Genomic DNA, 12,664 nt, shown 5'->3' with positions numbered 1-12,664 from the left:
CTGAAAAAAGGACAGACTGAACTTCTTTGCAGAACAGATGCTGACTCACAGACATTGAAAAACTTATGGTCTCCAGAGGAGACAGTTTGGGGGGGTGGGGGGATGTGCTTGGATTATGGGATGGAAATCCTGTGAAATTGGATTGTTATGATCATTATACAACTACAGATGTGATAAATTCATTTGAGTAATAAAAAAAAAGAAACATTTTGTGTTGAACTAAGGCTGGTCCCAGGTCTCCTACACAGAGATGGTGGGAAGGTGTAATGGAAGGAACCAAACTTCACATGCCCAGCACTTCCGGAATGGAAACCTACAAGCGTGAAAGAACTGCGGAATTCCACAATCTACATACACACAGCACCTGGGGTAACATGGCCGAGACTGCTACCCAATTCTGTAGCACATGATTAACTAGCTAATTAATCACTGCTGCACTTAGTTTAAAGCTAGGGCACAGCCAAAGGCTCCAGTGGTCGCCTGAGTCCTGTCATGTCATCAGGACTCAGGAAAGCTTGATGGGTTTACTGTTTTTCCAAGAACTTCCACATTCTCTAAACTCAAAACACACCACTGCTGCATGGCTCATACTTCTCATATGGGTCATCCCTGCTGCAGGGAATGGCAAAAGGGCACCCCAGGAGGTCAGGGGTTACAGGTCTCATGAGCCCAGATATCTTTTAGTTTCCCTTTTCTCTTAACCTATTATGGAGTTTTATATCCTATATTCTGTATTCAAATAAAGTTTTATGTTTACAGCCAGTGGAATTGAGTGTAATAAGACCTAAATAAATGGAGACTATGTCAGGTTTGTGGATCTTTCATTATTATTAAGATACAATTCATCCCAATCAATATTACGATGAAGTCTGGTCAAATCCCCAGCAGGTTTTGTTTGTTTGGAAACTGACAAGCTGATTGCATAGAAATTGAGGGCCTAAACGATCCAAGACAACTTTGAAAAAGAACAAAGATGAAGAACTAATACTATCTGATTTCAAGACTTATTATAGGACTTCCCGTTGTGGCACAGCAGAAAGGAATCCACCTAGGAACCATAAGATTACAGGTTCGATCCCTGGACTCGCTCAGTGAGTTAAGGATTTGGCGTTGCCATGAGCTGTGGTGTAGGTCGCAGATGCAGCTTGGATCTGGCATAGGCCGGTAGCAACAGCTCCGATTAGACCTCTAGCCTAGGAACCTCCATATGCCGCAGGTGTGGCCCTAAAAAGATACAAGACCAAAAAAAAAAAAAGACTTATTATAAAGCAACAGTCACCAGATAATGTAATACCAGCATAACGATTAATCAACAAAACAGAATGGACTGCCCAGAATAAACTCAAAACAAATATAGAAAACTGATTTTGGACAAAGTGCAAAGGCAATTCAGCAGAGAACAGCATTTTCAACAAATGGGCTGGAACCATTAGATGGACACATGCAAAAATATGAACTTTGACCCATACCTTGCAAAATGGATCCTAAATGTAAAAGAAATATGGGAGAAAAATCTCTGCAACCTTGGATTAGGCAAAGATTTCTTAAATACCAAAAACACGATCCATGAAAAAAAACCCTGACAAACTGGACTTCATAAAAATAAAAACTTTCTACTCTTCAAAAGATACTGTTAGGGGAATGAAAAGACAAATTTCAGTCTGATAGGAAATATTTATAGATCACAATACATAAAGAACTCCAAAAACTCAATAATAATAAAACAGGAGTTCCCTGGTAGCTCAGTGGGTTAAGGATCCAGTGTTGTCACTGCTGTGGTTCTGGTTACTGCTGTGGCTCAGGTTCCATCTCTGGCCTGGGAACTTCTGCAGGTTGTGGGCACGGCCCAAAAATAAAGACAAGAAAACAACCTAGTTTTAAAAATGAACAAAAAATTTTAACAGATGTTTCACCAAAGAAGACATAAAAAGTTGCCTGACAAGGAGGGCAAAGAAGGGCGGGGGAGGAAAGGAACAGTATGGGAATGCACCCATTATCTTGACTATGGTAAGAGTTTCTTGGTATATACGTATATTGGGTCTGATCGGTTTATTGCTTGTCCATTATACCTCAATAAGGCTGTTATAATAGATTTTTAAAAACGCTACTGAAACAATGGGATAAATGCTACATGGGCAAGAGGAGTCAAGGTCAGGAAGGGTATGGGGAGAAGGGGAGACTTTCTCTGAGCTTTGCAGAATTTAGGAAAGTAGAGAGGAGTTATCAAGGCAGAGAAAAAAGCTGGAGTGGAAGCAGAGCAGTAAGCCGGGCCAGAGATGCGGGGTGAAGAACAGCGTGGGGAGGTGGGGAGCCAAGGTGCGCTATGCTTAGTGGAGTTGGGGAAAATCTCTAATTAGCCTGGAAGTGTTCCAGAGAGACTAAGAGACTGGGATAAACTAGCAAGTAGGTGTCATTCCTGGGCCTAAACTGTTCCACTGGCAGCGGGGTGTTGAAGTTCCACAGACCACGTCCCGGCAGTGACTCACTGGCCACTTAACACCAGTGGAACAGAGGAATGATGCTGTGCATGCCACAGATTTGCTACCACTGTACCAGGGCCAAGGAAACCGAGGAAGCTGTGATAGTGAACAAAACCTCGAGTTATAAGGAGTGGGGTCATGGTCAGGTGTCTGTTACCAACAACCGATTTGGGAAGTGGTCAGTGGGAGAGGCAAGGAGATTTGATAACGTGCTTGATAAGTGTGTGATGAATGCATGAGTGCACAGATTTAATAGATGAAGAAGGCGAAAAGGCAGAAGAAAATAGGATTTCACTATTTCTAGACTAGAAAAAAAAAAGTGCTAAGAGAAGAATGGAATTGGAAGGAAAAAAAAAAAAAGAATGGGCTCACCATTGCACTAAAGGGGGACCATGGACTCTGAACCATTCATTCTGCTGAACATGATATCCAAACGGTTATTAAACTTGATATTAAGAGATAAGACAACAAAGAGACCTGCAGGCATATAAGGGGAAGGCAGTTTAAGGTGAAGAGTCTGAAAGGACATGAGGTATACAGGTCAATAGCAAAGAGCAGAATGGCACAGGCCCCCGTGCCCCCACCATGCCTCAGGCACTGTGCTAGGCGCACATACAGGTCATCGCGCCTGACCCTCCTTAAAGCAGTAGGTGGCCTGGTCCCGCTCTGAAGCTGGAACAACAAGGGCTCAGAGGTTAGGTCATGTTCTCAATGCCACTTAACCTTGACAGAGGGAGAGCCAGGAGGTAACCTACGGTCTGTCGGAGGCCAACATCCAGGCTCTTCTCACTCAATTCTCTGCCTCTTAGAGTTCACGGGAAAATGAATAGGAAAAAAGGGAATGTTTAGCCTAACATTAGCTGCTCAAATAAATGTGTCTATTTTCTGTTTTTAGTCAACATTTATCACCCAAATATATTTTAGAAGGAAAAAAGGTAATTATTTCTCCTATGGAAATCATCCAGTTTTCAAGTAGGAAAGTTCCTATTACTTAGGATGAAAAGCACACTCCCCTGTAAAACACCAAAGTTTTCTTTTTCTTTTTGTCTTTTTAGGGCTGCACCCGAGACATATGGTGGTTCCCAGGCTAGGGGCTGTCGTTCCACAGCCACAGCAACGCCACATCCGAGCCACATCTGTGACCTACACCCAGGCTCATGGCAATGCGGGATCCTTAACCCACTGAACGAGGCCAGGCATGGAACCTGCATCCTCAAAGAGACAACACTGAGTCCTTAACCTGCTGAACCACAGCAGGAACTCCACAGAAAGCATTTTAACTTTGCTGTACTCTAGATTTAAGGTAGCAGTGGACGTGGGCAGCGCGACAGCGATATTGAGAGTAGAGGGGCTTTCCTCCTCTATGAAGGCGGCCTCTGCCTTCTCCTTCAGGCCTCAGCTCTCCTGTCCCCTCTTCAAAGAGGCCCCTGGCCTGCCAACCTGAAGCAGCCTGTCTAGCACATATGCTGTTTCTTTCCTGTGCTTGCGGCCACCTGAATGTAGACACTGTGATTACTTTGACTCTCTCTCTACCTCCCCCAAACCACCACCACTAAAAATGCCTTTGCTGAAGATGCCTGTGGGAGCCTGGACTTGCTGCACCCAGAGGATGCCCAGTGCCCAACCATCAAAGGTGCTCTGAGGCTCTGTCGCCTGGACGGGCTGATCGCACAAACTCACGTCTTTGCGTGTCTTGTGTTCTGCAGCCTGAATCCGCTGATCCATTTCCTCTTCCAGTTCACTCAACTGCATGGCTGCCTTGTCCTGGGCTCTGAAATTCAAGAGGATGCACATTGTTTCATTACACTCTTGGCCTTATACCATGAAGAAAAAAAAACAACAACAAAAAAAAACACAAAAAAACCAAAACTCTGACCCCATCTACTTCAAGCTATTTTGGAGATGAGGAGAAACATACCATTGAAAATAATATTCCCCATTCTTTCCCCATAATAAAATGAGATTGGTAAATAAAATGAGGTTTGACCAGTTGGGTGTAAAGGGACATGAAAACTAGATATGATATAAGTGGAAGAGAGTAGATTAAATGGTATGAAAGTAGATGGTGATGAAGAACAGAGAATGATACCAAATCGCTGGGGGGCTCTCAAATTCTGAAAATATATTTTGCTGCCATGACTGAACTACAACCCAAGACAAAAAAAAAAAAAAAAAAAAAAGAAAAAGAAAAGAGCTCCATGGCAATGAGATGATTAGATGTAATTTTGAAATTTTATTACATGAAACATACAATACTATATGCTATAGTTAGAAGGAAAAAAGAGATCTCAAAAATGATTTCGAATTAGTTCCCTCAAGTTCAAGAATGTTTATTTATTTTTGTCTTTTTAGGGTTGCACCCATGGCATATGGAAGTTCCCAGGCTAGGGCAGAATCGGAGCTGTAGCTGCTGGCCTACACCACAGCCACAGCAATGTGGGATCCAAGCCGCATCTGCGACTTACATGACAGCTCACAGCAACACTGGATCCTTAACCCACTGAGCAAGGCCAGGGATCGAACCTGAAACCTCATGGTTCCTAGTCAGATTCGTTAACTACTGCGCCACTACGGGAACTCACCAAAGGGTTTTAAAATGGAAACTTCCTGAAAGACAAGTGTGTTAACCAGATTTCTTGAAAGTCTAGAAACATTTCGGATTGCAAATTGTTTTCTATTTAAAATCACTGAAATTTTGCTGCTGAGCAAGGCCAGGGGTCGAACGTGCATCCTCCTGGATGCTAGTCGCATTCATTTCTGCTGAGTCACGATGGGAACTCCCCTACTCTTTTCCCAAGAAAATTCCTGTTTCTTTTATTAATATAATCAATAAACCACATTCCTATGGAGACAGAACATATTGATTTGTCAAAATGTTAGAAATGGGAATATTTCATTGAGAAAGGTTCCGGATAATTTTATTTAGCAAATGTCTAGTATGGAGACATTGCTGTCCCCCCACCCCCCGGGAGGATGTGGATTTTTTTTTTACAGCCTCATTTTGCAGATGCAGAAGCTGAGACTCAGGGAGAAAAAGCAACCTGTCCAAAGTCACTCTCCTGTCAGTGACAAGGCCAGGCTTCCAACAGAGCCTGCCTGCCTGCCTCTCTGGATGAAAGCATTTCCTGTATTCTCAAGGGACTGGATATAAGGGAACAAATCTCTTTGAACTGTTCTGTATGGAATCACAGACCTTGAAAGGTTTATATGATTGGTTCATGGTGACCCGCTGAAGGACTGCTGGCTGACCCTACACAGTATCTCCTGACTCAAATTCCTCAGGTTCAGCAAGTCCCCCTTATTGTAATGTGATAATGCAGTTCCATCTATGAGCCACTCGGTCAGAGAGCCAGTAAAAGGGCCCCTTCTGCCACTAGGATGTCAGTACCTCTTCACTGCAACAGCCAGGTTTTCCATCTCTGTGCTCTGAAGTTTGATCTCACGGATAAAGTTCTTTATAACGTGTTCATATGGCTGAATCAGTCTTGGCTCCACAAGGTTGATGTTTTGATACAAGGTACTGACTTGCTCTTTCCTGCCAAAAATAATCGAAATTAAATTAAACCAAGTAAAATATAAAAAGGCAAAATTTCAGAATTCTGTTAGGAAAGAGACACTTAAGAAACCAGGAAGGAAAAAGCAACAATAACAGAAGGACCGGCATGGAGGGAAGAGAGCAGTCAGAGATGCTACTGCACTGTTCTTCTTCTTTTTATTTACAACAGAACAGAACTTCATTCCTGCCACCCTGCCCCCCACTGGCCCCAGATTTGTTAAGACTGACAAAAACTGCAGGAGCTCTTGTTGTGGCTCAGTGGGTTATGAACCTGACTAGTATCCATGAAGATAAGGGTTCCGTCCCTGGCCTTGCTTAGTGGATTAAGGATCCAACCTTGCTGTGAGCTACAGTGTAGGCTGCAGATGAAGCTAAGACCTGGCATGGCTGTGGCTGTGGCCGGCAGCTGAAGCTCAGATTCTACTCCTAGCCTGGGAACTTCCATATGCTGCAGGTGTGGCTCTGAAAAGAAACACACACACACACACACACACACAGGTTGTACAAAGTGATTTTTAAAAATTGTATAATGTGATCATCTGATATTAGAAGATAAAGGCCTGTGAGGGCAGTGGACATGCATAGGGAAGGGTTGATAGGGAAGGTATTTTTTTGGTCACTGCTGTTTATTCCTTTTTTGTGTGTGCACGTGTGTGTCTTTTTGCCTTTTCTATGGCCACACCTGCGGCATATGGAGGTTCCCAGGCTAGGGGTCTAATCAGAGTTGCAGCCGCTGGCCTACACCACAGCAACGCCAGATCTGAGCCTCGGCTGTGACCTACATCACAGCTGATGGCAACGCTGGATCCTTAACCCACTGAATGAGGCCAGGTATCAAACCTGTAACCTCATGGTTCTTAGTTGGATTCGTTAACCACTGAGCTACGATGGGAACTCCTCTTTTTTTTTTTTTTTTTTTAATAGCAACGTAAACAGACTTGTAGAAAAAAGGCTAGGTAACATTAAACCATGTTCCACCAAACCATAAGACATATTTCAGGCTTTATGATCATAAGTGCATATACCTATTATTTTAGAGCAGTTAAAATCATTTCATATATATTTGTGACAACCCTCATACTTATTATCAACATTCACTAAAAGACAAATATGTCAGAGTCATCTCAAAAGAAAAACTAGGAATGCTAGTTTACCACAGTGAGGCTAGTGGTACCCGTGGCTCAAGTCTGGGAGCTGATGTGCTTAGTGAGGTAGAGGGAAGACACAACAAGATGGCCATTGGCAAGACAGGGATACAGGCCTCTCACCTCCAACCCTGCCAAGATTTTGACCTCAAGACTTCTAGCCTCTGGAATTGTGGGCAAATAAATTTCTGTTGTTTAAGCCACCAAAGCTGATGTTTGTTATCAGAAATACTAGATAGGAGTTCCTGTTGAGGCTCACTGGAAACAAATCTGACTAGCATCCATGAGGATGCAAGTTCGATCCCTGGCCTTGCTCAGTGGGTTAAGGATTCAGTGTTGCGGTGAGCTGTGGTGTAGGTTGCAGATGCGGCTCAGATCCCATGTTGCTGTGGCTGTGGCTCGCAGCTACAGCTCATACTAGACATCCAGCCTGGGAACTTCCATATGCTGTGCGTGAGGCCTTAAAAAGGCAAAAAAAAAAAAAGAAAGAAAGGACAGACCTAGGCAACCATGACAAACAGTGAAAGTTTCCAAGGTTACACAGTTACTGGGTGGCAGAGCTGGGATTTAAATTCAGTCTCATGCTGCAGACCACATGGTCAACCATTACATGATATTGCTTCCCAGTTGTGTAAAACATCTGAACCTTGGCAGAAGAAACAGGAATCAAAATCATTCCACAGAACTGAGAAATACTGCAAATGTCAGGTATATATTAACCTGAACCTTAGTTAAGCATGGCCCTGAGGTGTGTCTGTGGAGTTATAAACTCTCCCAGATTTGCTCTTAAAAAGAAGCTGCTCGATGTGTGCAGAGGTCAGTTATGATTCAAAAGAACTGCTCAAGTGCAATATTGTTCATACACTTATGGCAAGTTGTAAGTCACACAGAAGTGAGTTCCCTGGTGGTCTAGTGGTTAGGACTTGGTGCTTTCACCACTGCAGCCCAGGTTTAATCCCTGGTATGGGAACTGAGATCCCATATCAAGCTGCTACCTGCCATGGCAATAAAAAAACACACAGAAAGTTGCCATTGTTCCTTGCACTGGAACAGAGTACAAATACTGGCTGCAATAGTGAACCATGTTTTTAAAAGATCAATAATTAAAAAAAACCTCTAAGATTGTCTCATGTCATTTCCATGCACAGCAGAATCACTAATTCTTTCTTTCTTTCTTTCTTTTTTTTTTTTTTTAGTCTTTTTAGGGCCATACCCATGACATATGGAGGTTCCCAGGCTAGGGGTCAAATTGGAGCTACAGCTGCCAGACTCCACAGCCACAGCAACACCAGATCCGAGCTGCACTTGCAACCTATACCACAGCTCACAGCAATGCTGGATCCTTAACCCACTGAGTGAGGCCAGGGATTGAACCTGCATCCTCATGGATACTAGTCAGATTTCTTTCCACTGAGCCATGACAGGAACTCCAGAATCATTAATTTCTTTGCCTTTTATCATTTACTGACCTCCAGCAGTATACAGAGCATAAAACTTTCCTGCTAATGGGAACCTGCTTGTCTGCCAAGGATGGCCATTTAGATACCGTCACCTAGAGTCCCTGTTTCTTGGCTAATTATACAGCAATAAAATGTTCAGAAGTATATGTCTGAGCAGATTCCCTGAATTTCTGAAAATTTCTAAAATAAGAAAGAAACATAATGGTTGCAAATTCTTGGGAGTTCCCATTGTGGCACGGGGATGCAGGTTCAATCCCTGGCCTTGCTCAGGGGGTTAAGGATCCAGCGTTGCTGTGGCTATGGTGCAGGCTAGCAGCTACAGCTCTGATTTGACCCCTAGGCTAGGAACCTCCATATGCTGCAGGTGTGGCCCTAAAAAGAAAAAAAAAGAAAAAAATTTTTTCTTGGGTCCTGTGCATTATAAAGAGTTTTAGGAATAGTTTACAGTGAAGTGTACAAATATATTAATTATAGAAACTGTCTGCCACTAGCAGGAAATATGTTATATGGTTAAATGTTGCATCAGAGACTTGCTGGATAGTCATCTTTCTGCTTCTTATTATAAGGCACGCAGGGGAGAACTGACTCCCCAGACCCCAGAGGTAGGTTGGAGGCCCGTGAGTAGCTGTGGCCCATGGGATGGGCATAGAAAGGATGTCTGCCACTTCCATGCGTGGCTCCCCAAATCCTCTGTAAAATCCTGAGCTCATATTCATTCTCATTATCCCTCTCTCATCCACCTCTTCCCCTCCCCCATTCCCTCCCCCTCTCCTTCTCTGCCTCCCCTCTTCTCCCTTCCTCCTGGCTGAAGTGAAAAATTCCAGTATGGCAAAGCCAGGTGATGAAACGTGTCTGAATCACCACACGGCGGGAAACTGCTCAGGAAGGCTGCCTCATTGCATCAATCTTCCCGACACGTGAGAAAGAGGTAAGTCTGTATTTTGCAAAGCCTAAGACTTGGACATTCTTTTAACAGTCAGCCTGAACTTTAAAAGTTGGTGTTATGGTTTCCTATTTTTGTTTTTTTAATCATCATCATCCAGATTAAATGACTTCCTTCCTTCCTTGATAGTTTCATACTAACCAAGCAATAAAACTTCTACAACCAAGATAGGTCTTTATTGCCACCAATCCACTCTCTTTCAAGGGAACAAAAGATTATTCTGAAGCATTTATATGCTGAAGCAGGCATTTATTAAGCATCTTTTTTTTTAATTTTTAAAATGGTTTTTATTTTTTCCACTGGTTTACAGTGCTCTGTCAATTTTCTACTGCACAGCAAGGTGACCCAGTCACACAAACATATACATTCTTTTTCTCACATTATCCTGCTCCATCATAAGTGACTAGATAGAGTTCCCAGAGCTGTACAGCAGGATCTCATTGTATTAAGCATCTGATATATACAGTCCTGGCAGTGATCTCATAATTTACATGTACTATTCTCCTAATCCCTGTGACAACACTATGAAGAAGGCATTGCTAGTATCCTATTTACCGCATAGGAAACTGAGGTAGAGAGAGGTAAGTATCACCCTGGTATCAGAGCCAGGATTCCGACTCAGCCCATCTGGTTCCAGCATCAGCTCTCCAGGGAAGAAGTAACTCTTTATGCAAGTAAAGGCTCATCTGGGTCCCAGGGGTCCCAGGCGTATGCCTCTATTTAAGAAAATCTGATGTTTCAAGATTTTTTGAAAATCATTTTAGGGCAGGGTAGGTATCATTACTCTAAGGACCACCTACATCACAAAGGGATTCCTTTAAAGAATGAAGGTATGACTGGGATGAAAACGAGATAATCTTATAAATTTTTATTTCCCTAAAGCTGTCTGGGGAAAGCGCTTCTGTACACAGAGGCACACTCCCACCGCCCTCTCCTTTTGTCTGCTTGCTTCACGTAGTCCATACCTGTGCCACTGGAGAACAATATAATGCACATGGTGACTTTTTTACACCTGATGCAAAGAACAAAACCAAAATGAAAAACACTTTATCCTAACAAAATAAAAAACCTGGTCCCTCTATGTAAGATTAAAACGCGGTGCCCTGTGCAGGAAGCTAAACACCTATGGATTTGTCAGCTCAAGAGACTGGGTGCCATTACTTGGCACCAAGACAGTCTTTTGTTCTGCTCCTGAGAGGGCAGGAGCCATCGGCCTGCCCCAGTGTCCTCGCTCCTGACGTCAAAGGTTAAACAAGCAGACTGTATAACGCTGCACACTCCACTCTGTTTTCCTCTGGCCCTGACCCAGGGTGGCGCCTCTGGGCGCTGAGAAAGGCACTGACAAGGCTCCGAGCCTTGTCGCTTAATTCATTAAGTCCAGGGCCTCATCTGAGGCCAGTATGCTTGGATTCACAAACACCGTGTAGACCTGTTGACAGGTGTACTGGACAAATACAAGGTAAAGATCAACGTCAGGTCATAGGCATTAGTCAGCCAGACAAAAGACAGCCTCTGCTTCTGCGTGGAGAGAGCCACTCACACAAAAAACATTCTCATTCCTGTGCGAAGGAAAAGAGAGCAAATGAAATGCAACCAGAGGAAAAAAGCACCCTAGCTTACCAATGGGTTTTAGATGTTTATAATCTGAGCCTTTTCATCTTCTTGCTTGATAAATTACAAGACAATTTGTATGAAAGACAGGGATGATGGCAAAATACTGATGAAAAATTCACAATTTAAAATTTTAAAATGATCCCTAGGAAATAACATTGTAAACTTCAAATATTCCCATTGAAGCTGAGAGGGAAATGATATGAACTTAGGAGCAAAAAACAGGTATAGTTAAGATGGGTCAAAAAATTTAAAGGCCACACATTTTCTAGGGATTAACATTTTACTTAGAAGCACACATATTTCTCTCTGTTGATGTATCTGTAACGTAGTAAGGCCAGTATTTAGAATGCCTGGACGCCTCTGGTCTCGGGACACTCCTGGGAAACAGTCAAATGCAGACAACACCACTCCAGGCTAAGAAACACAGTGACCCAGTAAAGGCGGTCAGAAAACTGGCCTTCAGATTCCAGTCTGGCTGCTTTAAGCAATGAAATGGAGCGCTAACCTATTTATTCAAACCATAAGTCATACCAGTCTAAAACCTGACGTGGCTTCCTGTGGACAAAAGCAAACAGTATTCAATGCCAATGTCTCTACATCATTCTACCCTAGGGACAGCTGTACGAAAATTGACGTTGTGACCCTAGCACCTGAGCCAGGGAGAGGAACTATCCATGCAATCCAAAGAGTGTCATGTTAGAGCCCAGAAGTAAAATGCTAAGAAAGAGACTGAGTTCCTGCCCTCATGAGGCTCATTCTTGAAGCTTAAGTACAAGATGCTCTGACAGCACTGAGCAGGTGAACAATTTTTTTTTTTCAACCCAGTCCACTCTCTCACCTCTCTTTTATTTTTGCTTTGTAGGGCCACCCCTGCGGCATATGGAGGTTCCCAGGCTAAGGGTTGAATTGGAGCTACAGCTGCTGGCCTACACCACAGCCACAGCAACATAGGATCCAAGCCGCGCCTGTGACCTATCATGGCCATGCCAGATCCTTAACCCACTGAGGGGGACCAGGGACTGAACTGGCAACCTCATGGTTACTAGTCTGATTCATTTCCGCTGCACTGCAAGGGAAACCCAGAAAGTGAAAATACTTTGTATGACACTACAGTGATGGATGCATGTCATTACAGATTTGTCCAAATCCACAGAATGCACATCATTAAGCGTGAACCCTAATGTAAAATAAGGAATTTGAGGGGTAATGACGTATAAACATAGGTTCATCAATTGTAGCAAATGTACCACTCTGGTGGGGGTTGTTGAGAAGGGGAGAGGCTGTGCCTCTATGGGGGCAGGGGGTGTATGGCAAATTTCTGTACCTTCCTAACTTTCCTGTGAACTTAAAAATTCTCTAAAAATAGACTTTCAAAAAAATCTGATAGTTTCTCTTTGAGAATAAGAATGATAAATATATTCCCACTAAGGTGACACTAGCTGATCTTTCTAAATCTCCTCATATGG

The 12,664-nt window shown here is 43.2% G+C and overlaps 1 protein-coding gene across 1 annotated transcript in view; it reads right to left on the bottom strand.

Annotated features, from left to right (window-relative positions):
• The window catches only part of RASEF (RAS and EF-hand domain containing), an 81,504-nt gene that overhangs the window by 41,706 nt on the left and 27,134 nt on the right, over positions 1-12,664 (bottom strand). Inside the window, exons 2-3 of the mRNA XM_047754717.1 lie at positions 5,869-6,015; positions 4,161-4,251 (exon numbers count right to left, since the gene is read on the bottom strand). Of these exons, the coding sequence (XP_047610673.1) occupies positions 4,161-4,251; positions 5,869-6,015 (238 nt within the window). The remainder of the gene's footprint in view (positions 1-4,160; positions 4,252-5,868; positions 6,016-12,664) is intronic.

Source organism: Phacochoerus africanus, chromosome 12 (assembly GCF_016906955.1).
Source record: "Phacochoerus africanus isolate WHEZ1 chromosome 12, ROS_Pafr_v1, whole genome shotgun sequence".
Lineage (NCBI taxonomy): Eukaryota > Metazoa > Chordata > Mammalia > Artiodactyla > Suidae > Phacochoerus > Phacochoerus africanus.
The sequence above is the reverse complement of the archived record's forward strand: the minus strand, read 5'-3'. Positions and strand labels throughout refer to the sequence as shown.